General features: G+C 39.2%; 1 protein-coding gene across 3 annotated transcripts in view; it reads left to right on the top strand.

Annotated features, from left to right (window-relative positions):
- The first annotated feature begins 2,587 nt into the window (after positions 1–2,587).
- NMNAT3 (nicotinamide nucleotide adenylyltransferase 3) overlaps positions 2,588–22,402 on the top strand; it is a 28,897-nt gene continuing 9,082 nt past the window's right edge. The window contains exons 1-4 of one of the 3 annotated variants that reach the window (XM_059822378.1): positions 2,588–2,628; positions 12,491–12,600; positions 15,027–15,163; positions 22,147–22,330. In XM_059822378.1, the coding sequence (XP_059678361.1) occupies positions 15,055–15,163; positions 22,147–22,330 (293 nt within the window). In that variant the 5' untranslated portion in view covers positions 2,588–2,628; positions 12,491–12,600; positions 15,027–15,054. Of the gene's footprint in view, positions 2,629–10,142; positions 10,228–12,490; positions 12,601–15,026; positions 15,164–22,146; positions 22,331–22,402 lie in introns of those variants that run through there. The other 2 variants (XM_059822379.1, XM_059822377.1) reach the window with 2 other exon arrangements.

Here is a 22,402-nt window from a genome sequence, read left to right as displayed (position 1 = left end):
ATGCCAAATTTTCATACAGCTACCGATTCACAGCATCTGGAACAACTTTGGCTCGGAATTTCATACTCATAGTTTTACACCTTAACATGGGCATTCTAACTCATGTGTTACTTAATAGTCATAGAAGAGTAACAGAATAGTATTGTTGCTCCAAACTCCCACTGGAACTAGGCCAGAATTTAAACCCATAAAAATAAGACTACTGTGATAAAGAGCAGAAGCTGGTCCAGGAATTGCCATTATCTTTAGGTAACTGTCAGAACATTACATGATTTTGTAGTGGTAAGTTTGTCTTAATTTAATTGCCGGAAGGCAGGTTTTAATTAGTTCATCTTTCATAATCATCTTAGAACTTTCTGTGGTCATTTGTTCTTCCCTTGCAGTGTGACATCTCAGTTCTTCAGCTCTTGCACACTTTCTTGTCCAACACTCATCTTTTCCCATATCATCTCTTTCACATCACTGCACTGCAGGCACGATTCGCAATTTCATCCTCTTCAAAAGGGCTCAATGGCAAACACAGTTTAGGATCAGACCTACTGCTCCATTTGTTTACCATTAGCAAATCATTCTAGATACAACTCAGTTCAAAAAGCATTTTACTTATTGAACAGTTTCTCTAAAACTCTAATTTGAAATGGAAAGCTTATGTTTAAAGGCAACAAGCAAGAAATGCTCATTACTACAACTGTGATTCAGTTTACAACAAAAATGGTGAAGGACAGAACCTCAGCTAGCACAGAACAGTTCCCATTGAGATCAGTGGAGCCATATTAACTTGTGTTACTCAGATGCTCACCCTTAGTTTTCAAGCTTGATGCACAAGATTTCATCTTTGGATTGGTTTTCCTTTTTGTAAATGAAGCACAATGTTTCCTTTTATAGGGAATCTTATTTATTCCCGAAACACATAACAGTAATTCCAAATCTACAAAGAGGAGGTTTTAATTCTAGCTACTCCTTTTCAGAATAAGCTTTATATGTTTAGTAAGCCTGGTCTGCAAAAATAAATGATCCATTATGCACTGGGATGTCAGCTTCAAAAAGTTTTTTAAAATGGACTTCCCTCTCTCAAAGGGAGTTGGGGGAATTACTGTTTCTATAACGCTGTAGATCCCTTGATTAGAAAGATTATTTACACATACACATTAGTTAATTTCAAAACTGCCTATCTGGCTTTTCATCATTATATAATCCCATAGGATTTTAAAGCCTGAGCACCTATAGTCTAGGCTGCTTATATGTAAGAAATTGTTTGTGTAGTCTTTTTGTCCAACATTTTTCCTGTATTAAACAATGAAAAAAATCACTCCACCACTAACAATAGTATTTCCCTAACATCTTAAATTACAAGTTGTGTTCTAAAATAAAACTTCGTGGGAACAGGGTAGGACCAGAGAAGAGCAAGGAAATGTCATGGAGAAATACATAGCCACACACAGGCAAACAACAATTTCAGCACTGCCCACACTGCCACTTTCATCATCCTGAAGTATCAGCTCCAGGGATCATCTGCTCGTGTGAGAAATTTAGCCGTTAGGGAGAAAGACCCAAACCCACATTTATATATGCTTAAAAGCAGAAGACGCGATACTTTATATACTTACCTGGATCTTTTTTTTTTTATTTTTTAAATTGAAGCTTGTGCCTTGTCTTGGGAGTCTAATTTATGACTTCAGATGTTCTGAAGTTATGCCTAAGAACTATATACCCTGCTTGCAGACACGAGCCAAAGACCCAAATGCTGAAACCATCCCTCCGCCAGCCTTTGGCAAGACCAACCAAAGGTCTGAAGTACAGCTCATGGCCTCCATGCAGCAGTGAAGTTTTATTGTTTGCATGTGCATTTCACGCAGTTAAGCTTAAAAATGCAATCCACGATCTTATTGATATTTTGCCACAGATGTCAGACACGAGGAATAGTTGTGCTTCCCTTTAACATTAGAAAAAACAGGAGGGTATGGGTGGATTCTAAAACTAACTGGTGACATTGTGACACCTCAAGAAATTGGATTTTACATGCCTAAGAATTAAAGAGAATAAGCAAATGACCTCAAACTCTCTGGACTTCACTTTTTGCTAGAATCTACTTAACACACATTTTATGACATTTGTGTATTTTGCAAAATATTCAATAGCTGATGGAGAAGAAGATGACTCTATGAGGCTATTCATCAGAGGAAGCTGAGCTTCCTTATTCCAAGCCTCTGAGAAAGCCACAAGAACTCACAAACTCTTCTCGGTCACAAATCGACCTCGCCACTCCGAAAGCACAATCCCGGAGCCGCAGAGCCCAGCCTTAAATACAGAACTAACAGCAGGAAGCCGAAAGTTTGGAAGGTCACCTTCAGGCGAACCAAGGAGCTAAAACATCAACTTCCCCGCTCTCTAAGAAGAGGAGGACGCCTAACACTGCCTGCTGAAGGACAAACCGCGATGTCCCAGGCGCAGGGCTGGCAGGAGCAGGTGGCAGTGCGGAGCCAGCCCCGAGGGCGAGCGGCACTGCGCCGGGGAAGGGGGAGGCAGCGGCCGCAACCGCAGCGCTACCCCCGCTTGTCCCGCACGGCCGCAGCGGGCCCGGCGGAGGCTGACCCGGCCCGGCCCAGCCCCGGCGCCCCGCCAGCTGCGGTAAGGAAGGAAGGAGGGGCGGAGGCGGCGGCGGGAAGGCGCCGGGTTGCCCGAGCGGCGCTCCCCGCCCGCCCGCCGCAGGGCGCTTCCCTCGGTGTCCCGGCGCGGAGCTGGGGCGGCGCCGTGCCCCGCGGGGCCGGCTGTCCCAGCGGCGGGGCCGGCTGAGGCCCTCGGGCAGCCGCCGCGCCGCTTGCGCTCGGGCTTCCTCCCTCCGCAGGCGGCTGGGGCTGGCGGGGAGCCCGGAGCGCAGCGGGATGGCGGCGGCTCCCGGCCGGCGGCTCCGCGCAGCCTCCCCGCAGGGGCCTGAGCCTCGCGGAGCCCTGCAGGGCGAGGGCCGGGCCCGGGGCTTCGCGGGTGTGCCCGCCCGCCTGCCCGGAGGAGAGGGAAAGGGAGAACGCCGGCGTGGCGCAGGCCGAGCGCAGAGGCGGGCGCGCGGTGCGGGCACGGGCGTTCCCCGGGCGCGCACGGCGCGGCTCGCGGGCTTCCAGCGGCGGGAGCGGGGCGGCGGGGCGGGGAGGGCCTCGGGGGGGTCTGGCAGCAGCGCCAGCTGATCCCTGCAACGCGATGGAAAAGCGTGTGGGCCTCCAAATTCGGGGGCTGAAGTCTGTCATACTCTCCACGTCAAATACACGAGAAACATATATCCGGGACCATGTATATATATTTAAAATAGCAAATTAAAGCGCTTTTTTCCCCCAGAACACCTACTCAAGGGCCAGTGAGAGTTAAAGAAGACAAGAGGATATATGTTGTTTTTTTTTTTTAATCTATCTGGCTTTTACTGTGTAGCTTACCCATCGTTCTCCTCTTTAAGAGGTTGTTACCCCCTTGTGCAACAGCTGCTGTTTGGTTTTATAAATGATCCCTGATGTTTGTTTTCTTTAGGCTTTGTAGCAATACAATATGTGCTAGGAGTTCATTTTTCAGGCATTATTATTTGCTACTTCAGTCTAGTTACATTGTGTCATTCTAGCAGTAAATTAGCTTCATGCCTTTAACTTCAGAAATGCAAATTTTAGAATTTAGCGTAGCTATGATAAGCTAATTAGTGTTCAGATGATCTAAAAGACCTTACAGAAGCCCAGAGATGTCTGGGGGGGGCACTGAGGACACAACAGGTGACAGTCCTGTCAAAGGGGAATTTGAGCTATTTGAGGTTCTGCCTTTTAAAATAATTTAATGAGACAAATCGGATTTCGTTGCAGTGATGATTTCGAAGGTCTTAATTCATAAAATGTGTCAGTAGCTACGGCTGCACCCGGCGTAGCAGATGAAATCGGCTGGGGGAAGCTGGTCACCCCGGGCTGTCAGCCCTGTCCACAGCAGGGTGCTGTCGCCCTGAAGGAGGGCCGCCTCAATCGCGAAAGCCAACTTCACAACTCCTTTTTTTTCCCCCATATTGTTAGTTTAGTGCAATGCACCACTGAAAAATGCTGTAGAAGACCCTTTGCTCACCGAGCATTGTGTATTTTTCTTAACAGTAACAAGAAGAAACTAAGAAATTAGCCATGAGGCTTACTAAGTATAACGGAGACCTTCAAAAACATAAGAGATGCCGTACCGTGTCGGACCAACGGCCTGTCCAGCCCAGCGATCTGTCTCAGGCAGTGGAGAGAGGAGATGCAATTTAGGGAAGCTAACCTGGCCGCTTGCTTCCCCTTGTGCTCCCTGCCACCAGCCTCAGCTGCCTCATTAGGGACACCATACACGCGTGTATCCTCCGCAGTGTACACTTTTGCCTGTTGTAAAACGTTTGTTGCTTTCACTGGCTGCCCCCTAGATCTGATACTGCAGGGAGAAGGTTTGCATTCAGTTTATCTAGAGTCTTCATCATTTTGTAAATCTCAGTTGTAGCCTCCCCCAAGCTGCTCCTCTCCAAACCACACAGTCCCACACATTTTTCTGCCTCTCTTGAATAGTGGCAGCTCCATTCACTTGACCATTTGAACTGTCCTTCTTGAGCTGAGACTGGAACTGCTCATAGTAGTCAAGACGTGGGCCATGACAGGTTTTATGTAGTGCTAAAACAATACCCTGTGTGATGGGCTCAGTACTTTTCCTCATGATGCCCAACATTTTGATCGTTTTTTGGCTGCCACCAAAAACCAGAGGAGGTGCAGTCAAAGTTTTGAAGATGGTATAACTGTATTGTTGTTTATGATTAGTTCAATTATTACAAGAACTTATAAACATTTAGGGTGATAGTTGCAATGTGATTGCAGTGGTAATTAGGTACCTAATTTCATTTTAGTTGTTTCAGAATCTCACTTCTTTTTCTTTGGATAGATAGAAATCCCTGTATAGGTGAGATATTCTTAAAGAGCAAGCAAAACATTTTGGACAATCGGCAGGGCACATACACGTTTGTATAATTTCCTTGAATTCTTTGGTTGTACAGGATGAAGCAAGTAGAAATTCTAAATTGATCATTTAATTAAAATATAAGGACAACAAGCAATGTGAACTCTTGAGCCTAGGAGACATTTACTTAAACTGCCTCATTGCTATGCAAAATCCTCAGTGTTAGTAGGCAAATTCATATATTAGTGTAAGAAATCCATGTAATGCTTTTCATTTAGGTGGCTTAAAAATTTAATTGCAAATAGTCTTCTCACTGTCAAGTGTGCTACACTTGGGGACACTGGGATGCTACTGAATTGGTGCAGGAGGGCATGTTGTCTCAAACAGCAGCTTTATAGATTCATTATTAACCTCAGCTGTTTAGTTGGGCTTGTTGCCTCTGGCAGTAACTAATAGATGACTTTTCAGAGGAAAATGAGAAAACCTATCACTTAACAAACTGCGCAGTTCTATATATTGCAGAATAATTTTTTCTTGCTTCCTGGAGGTGGTCAGGTAAACCTCGAAGCATAGAAAGATAGCCTTCTTAGTCAAGTTTTTAATTTTATTTTAATTTTTTACTTCGCTAGAAGTCCTCTTCCATATAACTGTAGAGCCAGTGAGATGTTCTTTCCTAGCTGCACAAACAGTGTCAGGAGTTAGTTGCTCCTAACACAGTAGACAGCAGATAGTTATCCCTTTTTTGAAACAGAAATGTAAGCAGTGGGATTATGGATGTTGATGTTTTAATTTTGGTCTTGCTGGATGATGTTCTGGAAATCTTGCACTACCCTGTGGTTGCTATATATGATTATTTTGTATCTGAGTGTTCTGTGATAGTACTTTTAGGGGTTTCATTAGTTTGCTACTTTTTAAAGCCAGGTTTTTTTTATTTTAGTGAGTGTAGATGCTTTCTTTACCACTTAAATATCTACCATTTGTGTGCAAGTTGTATTTCTGTTGCTAGATTTGGCTTAGGTTCTTCTAAATGTAATTTGCTGATCGTAAGAAAATTGCAGAATATGTTGATAGAAAAAAAATCACTCTGAATGGCTTCTCAAAAGGAACTAATGAAGGTTTAGTAAGAGTTTGTTTTGACAAACAAGTCAGTGCTTTCACTAAATCAGCAGTTTGTTTGCTTAAAACTGGCCCCCCTAGGTTGCAGTTCTGCATGTATTCTCTTTTTCTAGAAATCAATATATTGTTCTTTCTGGATGACTGACTCAAACATGCAAATAGAAGGATGACTATTGGTTACTTAAAATAGTTTATACAACTGCAGAAGAAGAAAAAGCTTATTCATTAGTGTGATAAGGGCACAAGGAATAGGAAAGGAGTTGAGTGTTAGATGTTGAGACATCACTAGGGATTATTGGGTAAGTAATTATAAAGATTCTACTGCAGTGAATACAAGAAGATGCCAGGAGCTGATTCAATTTTCTTGACCTTGTTGAAATGCTACTAAAAGGTGCAGGGACTGCTGTTGTGTAATGCATGCTGAGATCCTGCATTACCCAGCAAACACTGAATGAGTGTACTTTGCCAAGCTGGCCTTTTTTAATTTATTTTCTGCATAGTTCTGGGTTAGTGTAGTGTCATTGGCTTTGTCAAGTGATTATGTAAACAGATGAAACTGCTACAGAGCTCCGTGTCTAAGCATTGCTGAACGTTTTATGGGCAGTTAAGATGAAATGCCGTTTTTACAAAATGGGGAGTATTCCGTGATTTTCCCAGAGAATACAGGGAAAGAACATAAGACCATTATGCTGTGGTTTGTCTTTACATTTCTACTGGTTAAAGGCAACAGATAAATCTGACAACTTCAAAATATTTAGTAAATGCACATATACGTGCATGTTAACAATATGCGAGTTCGCTGTTGAAGTACATGAATGGTGTTTTTTGAATTCCATGTTGCTGAGTTGTTGAATTCCATATTGCTGTTCAGGCAACAGGCAGCCTGTAAGCATGATTATGTTGCAGGATGAGGGTCCAGACTAAGAATATTAAGTAAAATATATCCTACAGAATACTATCGTGGGAGTATCTGTGGACATTTTATCAGCTAGACTCTCAGGACCGGGCACTTTTGTGTCCCACTGTGTAATTCTGGTTATAAACCTGCAAGAACTCACAGGCTTAAAAAATTATTTAGTAGTTGGCTTGATTTTGTGTGTGTTGGCACTGTTTTGTGTGTGTTGAGAATACCATTTTTTTAAGGTTGTGCTAAGGAATTATTCTGCTCAAATTTTTTGTGCTTGAAAATCGTGTAAGGTGATACCATGTTCATTATTAACTGGAGATTCAATTTTAGCCTGTATTTCAGACTGTATGAGTCCTCTGCTTATTTTATTATTTATATTTTTCATGCTTTCTCCATGTGCACTTTTTATGGTGAATTTTCTTGTTTAGTGCCTTTCAACCATAGTTTCTTTCTAGTGATGGAGCAGAAGTGGTTGGGAATGGCGATTAAAAACAGGGAACTAGTGTTTATTTGGAAGAAAAAAATCATTTCAAGGACAGAATAAGTGTAAGTCATGTTTAAATTGATTTCAGAGCTGTAACTGATCAAGAGGTCTTGTTGGCTCTTCTGTGAAAGGGGATTTCCCCACTGATACAGCCTGAAATAAGGAAAATGCAAGAATGAAGTATCGTACTGTGATTTGAAGGATTCTAATCTCAGGAGAGGAAGAGACAATTCTGCTGAGGCTGCTTTCTCTGGTAGCCACCCAGGCACTTGGAATTTGGGCCACAGACATATTGCAGTTTTCTGTCAGGTAACTTGTCCGTTTGGTCACTACCATTTGCTGGGAAATTTGCTATCTGGACAAAGCTGAAGAAAAAATGGTGAGTACCCCCAAATTAAGCTGATCTTATATCTTAAGCAAAAAAATCCTACACATTACTAAAGACGATATTTGTTGTCCTTTGGGCCATCTTCACAGATGCATGTAAAAAAGCCCAGATGATTTTTATAAGATTGTATAAACTGCTGCTCTAGTGAAGACTGCAACAAGCTTCGGGGTGATTAGGTTTGGGGGTTTCTTTGAAGCTGATTTAGAAACTGCGATGGGACTTGCATTTTTCTGACTAAGAGTCTGGTGTGGGGATTGGAAGGGGCAGCTTCATACTTCTGATATGCTGAATCTGATAGAAAACCATGTATCCTATCACATACTGTGTTAATGGCTTTCCAATGAAAGTCAAAGAAATGAAATGCACCTGAGTCACTGGAATTTAACAGTAATATGATCCATCATGTGGCCCTGAAAAAGCTATTTTAGAGGATTAGAGTGTCATATTAGGCTATGTGTAATATTTATGTGCGCCTTGTAAAATTCTTCTTGGCTGGGTGAGTAACTTGCTGACAAGGAAATAAAGTATCACCCTAGATTATACATTTTTCAGTTTTCTCTCACCCAGATATTTATGTTATGTTTATTTTTAGAGTGGAAGGTGGGGATATACAGGTAAATATTTGTCACTGTTGTGGAGGATTGATTTCAGTGACAGCACATGCTGGGAACTTACTGACTGGAGTAACTTTTGTTATGGCAGTGACTCCCATTAGTGACAGCATGAGAAAATCTGATATCCAGTCATATTTTAAAGGGATATTTGTGTACTGTGGTTTGCTATGATTTGGGTCAGCTACTAAAATGTACTTTTTATTTTCCGACTTTGAAAAATGTGTTTTGCAACCATAACATCCTTAATGTCACCTGGTGTAACTCAGCTGGGCTCAGTGCAGCTGCATGAATTTATAGGAGGTAATGATGTGGCCCAGTAAAAAATGGGTGTGGGCAGCTTTGAACTTGTTCAAATCTGCATTTCATCTAAATTAGTCTAGATTCACCCTCACAGTAGGAGAGAACACTTTTATCCTGTGCTAGGATTCAGTTTATTTCTGTTCTTTGCAGTCATTTTACCTCAAGGGTGAGTCTGCCTCGTAGCGTGCACATATCAGTGTCTTGTCCTCCAGTTTACTAATTTAACAGCTCATGAATCAGACTGCACTGCTCAGCACTCCATTGTGCTTCTGATAATTAATCAGATGCGGCTCTAATTACTGACTTTCAGCAGAACTTAACTGTGGTCATCTGTAACGTCATATATTATTGACATATAGTAGGAATATAGGCAACGGAAAAAGAACTTGCAGGAATTTTCTAATGAAAATTATAATGATTTTTCCACCATAAAACCTTTTTTATATAGCTTAAGTGTGGCCTTCTCATTTGAAGGTATCTGCCCTTGTATGTATAGCCCCATGATGTACCAGTTTGTTGAAAGCTTTCTAAACTGCAGACACTCACATGTAAGGTAACTGGCATTTATAAGACGACACCTGCTTGGCTAAGGCTGGTGGTACGTGTGCCCAGAGCAGAGCACACAGACTCAGAAGCACTCACCAGAAGGAGCCATAAACAGTTATTGCATGAAATGGGAACATACTGTAACTTGTCTCCTTCAAACATTATTCTTTAAGTCATCTCTTTCATCATTAAAAACAATACCTACAATGTTCCAAAGCAGCAAACCTTCACCATCCCGGGTCAGAGCTGTGCTTTCTCTTACTTCCATTATTTATGAATTTTGAAGAGAGACAGCAAAGATGACAAAAGATGTGTTACCTTTTACTGATTAGAAGTACAACAAAAGGCAGTGTCTGTCATGTCAGGAAGGAAAGCTGAACTAACAGACGTATTTACAGAGTTTACTGACTTTTCTTCACGCAAAAATCAAACGTGGTTGTTTCTTTTAAAAACCAGAATTACATTTAAAAAATTAAGTCAATTATTATACTCTTAAAATAAACATACAAATCTTACTAATACTACTTGTTAATAGTGATGTTAACTGACTTATTCCCAAGGTTTCTGTCAAATGCTTTTCAACTAGTTGTAAGTAGAAGGTGCGGTCTTGCTGTAGAAATATCATAGCAATTAGAATATTAAAAATATTAATCACAACAATCAAAAAATGTTTTCATAGCTCAGTTGGCATCTGTGTCTCTAGCTTTAACAAACTGTTTTCACTAACACACTGTAAATATTTTCTTTAGAATTTTGAAATACAGTTTGGTTTTTTTCTAGTGGGATTTCAGCTGCCTGGAATCTGATTTGATCCTTTGAGGTGCACACATAGCCATGGTACTGATGCAGCAAACACTTGAATAGCAGAGCAGACTGCTAAAATCTTGCTGTTTTTAAGCAAGGCAGCAGCAAATTGCTTCAATCGTATGAAGATAGTTCAGAGGTACAGTAGTTATGGGAGGGGTGGGAGAACCTCAGTACAAATGTAACTTTTCAATGATTTTCTGCCCCTTCTCTCAAGGAACTGAGGATTTGAAACTGGTTTGCCAGGTAGTGAATACCTAATCAATATAAAATGTTACTGTACAGTTTACTATTCCTGCTTCTTGAATAAGAGTTTGGCAGTTGCAGTAAATGAAGAATTGTGGGGGTCTGTCTCTTTTAGCACCAACATCTAAAAATTATTGATTAGTACTAACAAGAGAGAGAGACTGTAAAAGAAAAAGATTGGTTTTTTTTCTATAACAAATTTGATTTGTTTACAATACCGCTTTATAAACTCAGTAAGGGAATGCTGAGAAAATGATGTGAAACAAAGCACCTGTTCTTGGAAGTTTTGGTTGCATTCCTCCTCTGGAGCCTATGCTTAATTAATGTCTAAATATACTGGGCAGGTACACAGTGCTGTTGGGTAGGACAGAAGAGGTCCTAAAATTGCATGTGCATAACAATGCATTTTTCCTTGTAATGCATATAGCATGTTTATTAAAATACCAGTATTGGAATTTCTTCAAAATAAATACTGCCTGTTTATGTCTAGATTTTTCTCTTCCTTTCAATTCTTGGGTAGGTGGGACATTTTGATGCAAGAGTGATTGTAAGTACCAAAGTGATTCCTTTATAGAATTAATCACCCTCAAAGGATTCTTGAGATGGTCATTTAATGATTATGGAGCCCTTGTATGTATGTAGCTTATACTTAAAAGCAGTAGTTTGTTACAGATGTAATAGGGAGAATTAGGGAAAAGAAGACATGAAGAAGGTATCTACGGGTCCAGTCACGTCAGTTAAGGTATGTGTGAAGCCATGTCCAGCCTCTGAAATAGCTGAACACTAGTTCTGATTTCACAGTTATGGAAGTAGAAGCACAGAGATAAAGACCTGAATTCTAGCAGGGCTGAATAATTGCCATTTCTGCTGATTGATAATATCATTACATTGCAGCACTCCTAAAAGTTGGGTACCAAGGAAATCCCAGAGACAAAGTTTGCTTTCTTGATTGCAGCCCTCTTATAGATGTCATGCTCTGTCCTTTCTTCCCCTCCCAATCTATGTGCATTTTTCATTCTCCTTTCCTGTTGGAGATCAGGGTACATGTTTGACTTAATTGGAATTTCTTTTTACAGCCTTGCAACAAGACTGGATTAGCAGTTGAATTATCCATGCACAACTTCTTTGGAAGTACTTCATATTTTAGCTAGACTTGGAAGCAGCGATAGGAGGAAACATGTCTATGTTTTCTGGGGTGCCATTAACGGAATATGCATTGTGTAGGGACAGCTGCTGGGGAACAAATTAATCACAGATTATTTATTTAACAAAGTACATTATTGATGTTACATTTGGGTGACTTTTTGCAAACATATAGCAACTAATGGGTGCAAATTGGTATTAGCATATTTAAATTTATGCAGAAACTAGTGCTTTCTTGGTCTGTAGGCCATTTGGCAAGAGAGGCAACTTACTGAAGTATTCAGGACTGGCTTAATGGCTTCTTTTTATGGAACACATGAAATAGAAATGTATTCCTCTGGCACAGTGTGCACACTCAGTAAATGCCTGATAACAGCACGGTCACCTACTTGTTTGTAGTTTGTATTCAGCTGGTGAAACTAGTTAAGGACTGTCTGCTTCACGTGTGTAGGTAAAATGCATATGACTTTGAACTGAATGTTTGTAGAAGCCTGTAATTGTAGGAACACTGGGATGTTGTAGCACTTCCCTAAGGAAGTGTGACCAACTGCCACTGCATCACATAAGGTCAAGAGGCTTTCTCCTCTGTTTAAAGTTTTCTCCTCTGATTTCTCTAGAAAGCTTAGCTGAAAAATCAGTTAACTCTCTTTTTTTCTGTTATTTTGGGTGGTGTTCTAATGATTTTAAACCCTTAGTTAATTAATAACAGCCAAGATAGCGGCTGAATCAGAAAGTTCTGTTTGAAATCTTAAAAGTTGTACTATACCTGTTGAATAAGTTTAGGATACACTATATAGGGGATAGTAGGAATAAAACACTGCTGTTTTGTTTTTTATTTATATATATAGATATTTTATATATATGGTGTGGGAGGATATATATATGTATAAAAACATCTTTTGAAATGCCTCTTTGCTACATGTTTACTATTAGTACATTCTTCATTTGAAATGCTTCTTTTTATCTTTTTCTTTTTGTTGTTGTGTTGGTTTGTTTTTTGATTTTTCCATTAGCAGTCCCGTCTGGTTATCATTAAGAATTACAGGTTGAAGTCTTTCCCTAGAGTCTCTGAGGTATAAATGAGGAAAAGCTGCAATCAAACCATCCAACACATCTGTTTCAGGTGAGAAATAGAGAAGTCTATAGAATTAAAAGCTTCTTTTAAAAAACAAAAGCATTCAGTTTATAACTTTTAAAATGGCAAAGAACAGCAAATGTAAACTACGCTTCATCAGAACAGAAGGGAGGATATCAGAGCCAACAACTAGTAGATGTAAGAGCCAGAGCTGCTGTAGATACATGTAATAGGGAAGAATGGATATTTGTTTTTCCCCCTGAACACATATTCGTTTGAGTGAGGTGCTGACTGATCCTGCTTGGCAATTGGGTAAGGTTATGACCATGTCATTGATTTTAAGTTGTCAGATAAGATTGTATAAGCCTGTTTGCAGGCTGGATGCTGAGCAACGTCACTGTAGTTATTACTGTAAAAAGTTTCTGCTTCTAGGAAATTCTTAGTCCGGAATTAATTATTTATCATTGAGAGTTCAGCATTGACTAATCTGTGGCAACAGAATCTAACTAGCAAAAAGCTGGGACTATAGGAGAACACTGACATGTTCTAGCAATTATGTCTTTTTCAGTTAATCACAGATACTAATGTTTTGCTACCTGTTTCAAGGCAAAAAGACCTTTCCCCATACAATGAAGATACATTTACAGAATTGCTGATATTGAACAAACGAACACTTTGAGTTTGATTTTTCTGAATTAAGAACCTGTAAAGTTTGCATATAATTTTCACATATGAGTTTGTTAGTGTCTATACAGGGATAGTAAATAAGAATAAAGAGAGAGTGTGCTGTGAAATGTGCTTCCTACAGCTGCTACAATTGTAGACCATAAAATTGTTGCTAACCTTCAATGGCTCTACAGCCGGTGAGTCTTTTCTCCCCAGTATATCTCCCTTAGTATGATAGGAGATATAAGAAATGAGTAAAGTAAAATGCAAACAGTATAAAAGAATCTTACTATGTATATTCAGTACTAGCTGGTCAAGGTACAGATAGCACATATGCTTCAAAGAATTTTCTTTATAAAAAGTTTGCGAACTTCCAACCTGTCACAATTGAAAATATTAAAACTTGTTGCTAGGTGCAATGAATGCTGTTAAATGGTATAGTCCTAGTCTTCAGAGCTGTAAATCCTCTGTAAATGAACTGATAGAGTTGGCAGCTATAAAATATCAACATGATATTGATTTAACCATTATTGTTAAATTTTTCTAAGTAAGAAAAGGGAAAAAGAATATAAGGGAATATAAAGACTTGGGACAGTGAGAGGTAGGCTCTGAGCTACAGTGCTTTGGTACACTGCAGATGGAGAATAGCATTTGGCTAAACAGAGCACAGAATCTGTACCGGATTCAGTCTGTTAACCCAAGACTGGCTTCTGAAGTTTGGGATGCAAGTGACTTCTGCAGGAAGACTGTTACACTTGATGTAGAGGGCTGGAGGCCAGGGGAAGGGAAGAGAATGGTGCATGTATGATATATGGGTGTGAGCATTGTAGAGATTTCAAATCCTAGGAAAAGAAGAGAGCCCCATCTAAATATCGGATTCACAGATATGTATGTGGGACACAAATGGTTTTATCATGCTGGGTATATTCTGGATCAGTTGTAAAAAGAGCTATGCAAATAAGTAGCTCCAAGCAGAGTGACTAACTTAAACTGACTTCCGCTGCATTTTTATTGAGATGAATGACATTTATAACTAAATTATGTAAGGGTTGTTTGTAAATGCACCTGCGAGGCTCCTAACAGCATTGCTCCCTGCCCATTCACCCTATCCATAGCTTTTTAATGTCCCTGGTGTTCTCCTGTAACAGCTATAGTTTCACCCCCCTGCTGTTCCCTGTCGTTGATCCACCATCACTTGCTGTGCCATCCAACAAAGAAACTATACAGGCAATTGCTGATAATCTGGCTAGAAGTACGTGCCGGCTGGCTGGCTGGCCACCAGCTGCTGCCTGCCCACCTAGGGAAGTGTAGGTGTGGGTTTGGGTGTTGCATGTGGGGTTTTGTCATATGTTGCAAAGGTCCTTTGTAAGAACTTACTTAAAAAAAAAAAAAAATCTGCTTTTGTAGCAGGCCTACAGGTTCCAAAGTTATTAATAGGGGATTGACAGAAAGACAGAACAAAACCTTGGTTTTGGACAAAAGCAGCTTAAAAATAAAAAACATGTAAAAAATCTGACAGTTTTTAATAATAGTGACAATATGAATTTCTAGAAATACTTTCTAGCCATCTCTATACGTGGGGAAATAGAATTTGTTGATGCTCTCCTAATTAATATGAAAGAACACATGTGTTTCTGAGCTAGTACTGCCTGTGTGTTGTGATGATACAGAGGACTGATCTTCTAATACTTTTCTAATGCCCCAGGAATACACAGTTCTGAAAACAGTGCTCCTTTTAGTTTGAGGAACAATGGGCAGACTGGTCTTTGTCAAGTTTGTCTTTTATTTTAATATTTTTTTTTCTTTAGGGTGGAGTTTTAATGTTTTGATGTCAGAATGAAGAGCAGGATACCTCTCATTCTTCTAGCTTGTGGCTCCTTTAACCCCATCACAAACATGCATATGCGTTTATTTGAGCTGGCTAGAGATCACCTGCACCAAACAGGTCAGTAAGGTATTGTGAGGGTCACCCACACATGGTGGTTTACTGTGAAAAGGAAGAGGATTTTTAACAACACTCACTATAGATAAGCTGTCACTTTACAGCTGGCTTAATTTTAATATTCTTTATTGATCATTCAATATGAGGCTTGCACGGCATATCCAATATAGGAAGTCTAGCATTACCTCTTCCTTTGGCTCAGTACATGAACCAGTATCATAATGAGTATTCATGCAAATAAAGTGAAAGTTTTATCAGCAGTTTTAGGATCATATTCATGGAACAGGCTGAGCCTTGTGAAAGAGTATGCTTAACAATTTTGAAACTGAGAAGAAACATTTATGTTCAAATTTCATGATTTTATGATACATTGTGTTTTAATATGAAGAAGCGTTACACTTGGCAGTTTTGACAGCCGGGTGAAACTGGGGAGAAAGTGAAATGTTACTTATTCATTATCCATCTTCCCTAAGAGGTACAAGTTATCTCCCCTAGCAAAATAATTTCCTCATGAAGGAGATCAGACAAGCTACATGTCAGCAGGCTAGAATGTTTTGGCAACAAAGGAGAAAGGTGGGTAACAACAGGAACTTAAGCAAGAATCAGAAGAGCTACTGAGAAGCATTGAACTCTAAGCTTGATCAGCTACTTAGTTGCTGAGGAATTTATTTTTTTTTCCATCCAGCAGCTAAAATATACACATATGTTTCTGGAAGAGGTTGGAAGAGAATCGTAGTTTATTGGAACCTGACAGAGAAGTTCCTAGGGAGGTGGTTCAGTAGAAACCTGAACAGAAAATAATAGTAAAAGGAATTTGGCTGTCAAATTGTAGGAATGGGGGGAGAGAATCTGGTAACCCACTGATACCGTTGTGCAGTAAAAGCAGCAGCTATGTGCTCGCCATATACTGTGAGAATACTTTGAGTTTCATGATGAAGAAGTACACAACTGGCTCTGAGGGCTGCCTCTACAAATCTTTATTGTCCTGTAACTGTAAAATTATTTTGTTGCCCCCAAAGGACTAGAAATAAAGGGTTAAAAAGGGATTTGAATTGGCTTTTCTCACTGTAATTTTATAACTGCTTCTGCTGCCCAGCTGTGCGAGGAGTAGAAAGGTAATCTAAGACCAATTGGTAATTCTGTTTAAGTCATGTGTTATAGTCCAGTAACTTATTTCTTTACCTTGAAAGAAGGATCGAACTGGGAAATGAATTATGATTGTCTGAATCACAATTCATTGTCTGGTGTGCTCCAGGGTCTGTGTAACAAGATTCCACCCCTTACTCAGAGCAATTTACTTAAACAAGTCTAATGAAAATCATATTAAAAATGAAATTTTGAAAGGCTGAAATGAAAGTTGTGCATTACATCATTGCACCTCTCTAACGTCAGTGCTTGGTTCTGGATAGGATGTGACTTGCCTTTTGACTTCTTAGTTTAATGTGTGGAGTTTTACTAGTCTAAGTACTTCATGCATTAAAGAAGGGGACTTCATTTGTGTCTGGGTTGCCTACAGTGTCGTCATTGCACTTTCTGAATGCTAAACCCAGGATGTCTGCAAAGCAAGAATCCTCAATTAGCTTGTGGAAGCTTTACCCATCCCAAGTAGAGGTAGCTTTATTTGAAGTAACTGTGATTGTAGATATATGTGTTTATATGTATGGATACACAAATCCGGTGTATGGTCTTCCTTGCTACGGCGAAGACAATTTCTCAACCAGAAGCAGTTGGCAACATGTTATAAAAATGATCGATTCTGGATGCCTGTTTTATGGCAGAACCGTTCCCACCCAGGAAATTAATTGGTCATTCTCTCATGTTTTTAGTCCTGTTTCCACTTCTGCGGCTACCCAGGGAAGGAGAGGAGAAATTGGAGCTTATTTGCTGAGAAGAAGCACTAGTTGCAGACTGGGAGCTGATAGTGGGACTGGAGGACAATTGTTATACATGACTGAAGCTTGTGTGAAGTGAGGCAGTGGTCTGCTATATTCACACTGATTCCCTTCTCAGTGAGAATAATGCACTTCTGAGCTAACATACACAGTGAATGCCTGAGAAGGTAACTAGCATGAATGAAGAATTAACTAGTATGAGGGGTGATGTTTCCTAGGCTGTGAGAATTACTTACTTCTGGTGCTACTTCACTATTTCTACTCAATCACACATCAGGCAGAAACGATGAGTTGTGCAATAGCTTGGCTGGAGTTGACTTCACATCAGGTTTTACTGTTATGAATGACATGACTATCTCTGATGTGCATCCTGACTGACATCTCCAGTAATTCTGTCCGCCAGCTTTTTGCACATTACTTCAGTTTCAAATGCTGTCTAATCTTATTTTTCATACATCCCTATTTTAAGTAGGGAATTTTATTGAGTTTCTGATACTTCTAGCAGTATCTGCAGTTTCACTGTGCATGTCAAGTAATTCATCCTTTTTCTGTTAATATCAGTTGACAAATCTTGTCATGCTGCTTTTTAAATACAACAGACACAGCTACGTGTGGCTGAATAATGATTCTATTTATCTGGACTTTGTCTCTACTCAAGTGAATTTGACTCTTTACACATCCTCGCACATAGCTAGAATTTTCTCAGATTCAATCCCTTGTTTTAAAATCGTTCCTTGAAACTTGTACTGACTGTCGCAAATGCCTTTCCAGTCTATTAACACCTAATGCCAGATGTTTTTCTTTCTCTTTGACTGTATTTCTCATTTGACCATAGAGTCCAAAGAAATAGTACTAGAATCAGTCTATGTAAGATGTTTAAAACCTTGTTTCCCATGTATTGCCAGTGGAGGATACTTACATCGCCAATTTCCAGATAAGACCAAAAGGGATAGAGGGCAAAGGAAGGGGGTATGAAAGACAAGCTGTTTCTATCTGTGGCAAGACAAATGCAAGGGGGAGGTGAAGGACAATGAGTTATTATCTTATGAAAACTTGGGAAAAACGTGACATGATCAATATGAGTTGTGTCAGCACTGGGCAGCAGAGCTGAGAAGTCCAAGGAGTCACTAACCAGACTTGGGAATTTGAACGTTCATGTTGTTCAAGGGCTGCATCTGATTAAAATGGAATGATATTTTCAAGAAAGGGATATGAACAGATTGTAACAGCAGCAAGTCAGCATAAATGGAGACTTCAATTTGTTTTCCTGCAACAATTTTGATAACTGGAATTCGAAAACAACACAAAAACCCCAGGTTTGATCCTGTTTTGATAGTGTCTATAACAATACAGGTACATGATTGGAATAGGATCTGATCAGCAGTAGTTACTCAGTACGTATACAATAAATATGGACAGACATTAGTTAAAATTAGCTGAACTTAAAAGATGAAAAGGAAACATCTTCGTATTTTTTTCATTACAAGATTTACAGCAGTGCTTGCTTAAATAGAGCAGTACGTGGTTAATTGTATTAGGCTTTACCCTTGAAAGATGCATGAATAGGGATGCATGTGTGGCTTAGCATTCAGAAATAATTAAAGCTATAGAGTGCAGTTTGCAGAGGTGCAAATCAAAGCAGCAAAAGCATAAATCTTAAGACATCTCAGGACATACCACATCCCTAAAGAAAACGCTTCTGTTACATAAAATTCAGATTTCTAAATACTGTTATCAGTTTAGATCCTAACCTTTTTCTGAATTTAAGGAATACTTGTCTAAGTGGAAGAAGTGTAAGTGTCTTTCTAAAACCCAGTGGAATAAGGGATGGGCATCCCCTGCTTGCAGTGGTATTTGGGTTATGCCCTTTATTTGGCTTTGGAATCCCAGTCATCTGTTTTGTAGCATCTCTGAAGAGAACCATTGCTTCCCAGTCATGTTACATGGCAAAAGTCAGCTTGGATGAGGGCATTTCAGAATAAGGTGTCCTGTGAGTAGAGCTACAATACTTTATTATTCACATTGTTACTCTCAAGATGGTGATTTTATCCTTCCTTTCTGGAGAAAATACTCATTTTCATAGCAGTCAAGATACTGTCTTTCCTTCTTTTTGTCCAAATCCAGTGAACTCTATAGTAGTGAAGTTGTATTTTGAGGTCTTGATACGAAATGTTTAATATAGATGTGATGCATGGAGATCATTCAGCGTGTATTTGAGGACTGATCATTGTGCATGCTCAGTTACTCAGCTGTTGGAGGAGTTCCTGAAGTCGCAGTGTATTTGAGTGGCTGTCTGACTACAGGGGTAAATCTGCATCTTCAGGCTCTGTAGTTCACTCAACCAGGTGGATATGATTTATGTTTGTCTAGGGACTCATATGGCATCTGTCACTACAATTTTTGCACACTTCATCTAATTCAGTGAATGCATCTTTCAAGCACTCTGAAGTGGTGAAGGTAAAGTCATCCATCCTATGGAGAGCTATCCTAAGAGGTTGTCCATTACTGCTCTGATGTATTTGTTGTTTATGTTGACTTTCAATGCAATGATTGCTGAATTGTTTACCCCTTTGATTTTCCTTCTGTTGAATTCCCTTCACAGAAGGTGACTGAACATGAAGTAAACAAAGTCTTGTCTATTTTCCTTTTTCATGCTTGGCAATCTCTACGTACATGTCATGGGAAAGTAAGCATAGGATGGTATCCTTTTGATATTTAATCTGAACAAAGATGATAGATATGCCTCCCTCCACCACAGTTAACTATAACCTATAAATAAAATTAATATTTTGGTTTAAATGGAACAATGAAAAATCCTTGTATTTGTTTTCCTAGCATTAGTAGACTGAGAGTTCTGGGAGGATAACTGTTGATTTCTTGTGGGTTCAAGGGAAACCATTACTATTACTTCAGTACAGAGTTTTATCATGTGATTTTAATGTAAGTGTAGTCACACATAGAAGGCTGATAAAAGAAATTAAATAATCCAGTTAACTAACCATATTCGTAAAAGCAAGCGTGCCAGTGGTTGTTTCAGTGAAGAAATGAAAACTTACATTAATGTAAGCTCTTGTTACATCTCAGATGATTAGAACATGGGATTGTATTGTAACTATTTCCAACGTTGTTCACTTCTGATAAAAAATTTTACGTAATTTTATGTTTTGAAATAGCTGCTGCTTTCCTCACAAAGGAGGACTGACTCCTCGGCAATCAAAGTGGTTTTTGTTATTTATGTATTGGATGTTGTGGAAGTACCATGCAGTAAAATTCAAACTGTTCATCAGACTCATTTTGTTAAATCTTAGATGTGTAGGTAACTTTATGCCCTTAGAATAGGCTTAATGAAGCAGAAAAAATGCTTATTCGTGGAAAAACCTTCCAAAACCCAAACCAAAAATTTGCAATTCGGTGTCCTGAAATTGTTTGCATTAATGCACTAATATATAGAAGTTAGTCTCTTGTCCCATGCTGAAAAGGAAATTGGGGCAGTCTCCAGAAAAAAACATAAAGCCCAGGGAATTTTCTTTGGCTCATGCTTACAGTCTTTAGACACATAGGACAGAAACCTTAGATAGGTGATGAGTTAAAAACTGTGATCTTGATTAAGGTGTGTGTGGGTTGGGCGGAGGTCTTCTGGTGTTTGGTTTTCAGTGGGTTGTTGGGTTTTTTTGGTGTTTAGGTTAGTGGGGGGTTTTGGTGTTTGGGTTTTGGGGTTTTTTTTTCTTTTTGGTGTTTGAGCTTTGGGGTTGTTTTGGGTTTTGGTTTTGATTGTGTTTGGGGTTTTTTGGTTTGGTGGGTTTGGTTTTGGGGTTTTTTTGGTGTTTGGGTTTGGATGTAATTTTTTCCCCTTAAATGAGAATTTATTATAGCATTGTATATTATCGAAGTACCAGAGAATAATTGTTGGTCATAAGTCAAGTGAAATTATTTCCAATTTCAGATCAAGAGATGGACTTAATTATATACACATCTTTGCACATTTCTGGAAAATTTTATGTTGCTCTGTTGACCATTTTGCCTATAATGAGAATGTTTTAAAACAGAGGATAGTTTGGACTGACATTTTAAATCGAGGCAGGCCTGTAAATCTCATTGAATCTTAATGCTATTTTTTAAATCCAACTCGCTTAAGTCCTTTTGAAAATTTTATCCTATTACATCAAAGTAAATATGAAGTTACTAAATTGTCATTTTACAATATTAAATTGTCATGTGCCCGTATCAGAAATTATGAGTGCAGGGGTATCATTTTCATTACAAAGCAGTAGAGGGAACTTGCTGCATTTTAAGTTTCTTTGTTGAAACAATTTCCCCCCCCTTCAGTACCATATTTATCGTAGTTATTTAAAATGCACATTAGAAATAATTTTGTTTAATTTCTGTTTATTTGAAACACCCTTTCTCTCCTCTCCATTTCTTGAGGGATGTAGCTCGTATCAGTGCTTTATTTCCCTGTTGATTTATTAAAATGAGAGCTACATTTTTGTTTCCAGATTTGAGGCCAGAACCGCAAAGTCTAACAAAAAGAGCTTGTTGTGTTAATGATTAGATTATGTTACAGGAGCAGAAAAATATGGACATATTTTCAAATTTAATTAACATGATCAGCCAGATAGAAAGGGTCTTTAATGGCTGCTAAGCTGATGTTTGGACCATAATGCTGTAAGTCTCATTTTAGACTCCATTAGCCCCATCTTTGTTCTTGAATCTTCTTATTTGTCTGAATCACATTAATCACAGCTGCAGTAATATGCTATAATTCTTGCTTTAACGCAATGAAAAGGCACAATGATTTTGATAAATAACAAGCATCAGATGCTTAAGAACAAAGCAGTGGTCAGTTATGTCATCCATTGCTCTGGCTATATAAAAGCTGTATTTATTAGAATATAAAACTTAATTATATCTAGCAATTTTGATAGTTTACATCATAAATTATAAATGTCTCTACTTGCTTGAAACTTTATAACTTTGAAGTTAACCACGGTTTGAAGAGGGTGGACTAGATGAGCTCCCAAGGTCCTGTCCACCCTAAATTTTCAAGATTCTGTGAAGATGACTTTTTTTTTCCTTTTCTTTTTTTTTCAAAAGGAAGGTATCAGGTGATTGAAGGCATAATGTCTCCTGTTAATGATGGCTACGGAAAGAAAGGCTTGGTTTCAGCAAGGCACCGGATAGCAATGGCTAAACTAGCATTGGAGACATCTGACTGGATTCGAGTTGATCCATGGGAGAGTGAGCAGCAGACGTGGACAGAGACAGTAAAAGTATTAAGGTAATTACATTTTTTTTCCTTTCTTTATGAAGTTACTGATTGCCAAAAATCTGTCAGGCAACCAGGTCAATG

This window comes from Gavia stellata, chromosome 11 (assembly GCF_030936135.1).
Source record: "Gavia stellata isolate bGavSte3 chromosome 11, bGavSte3.hap2, whole genome shotgun sequence".
NCBI classification, from domain to species: domain Eukaryota; kingdom Metazoa; phylum Chordata; class Aves; order Gaviiformes; family Gaviidae; genus Gavia; species Gavia stellata.
The sequence above is the reverse complement of the archived record's forward strand: the minus strand, read 5'-3'. Positions and strand labels throughout refer to the sequence as shown.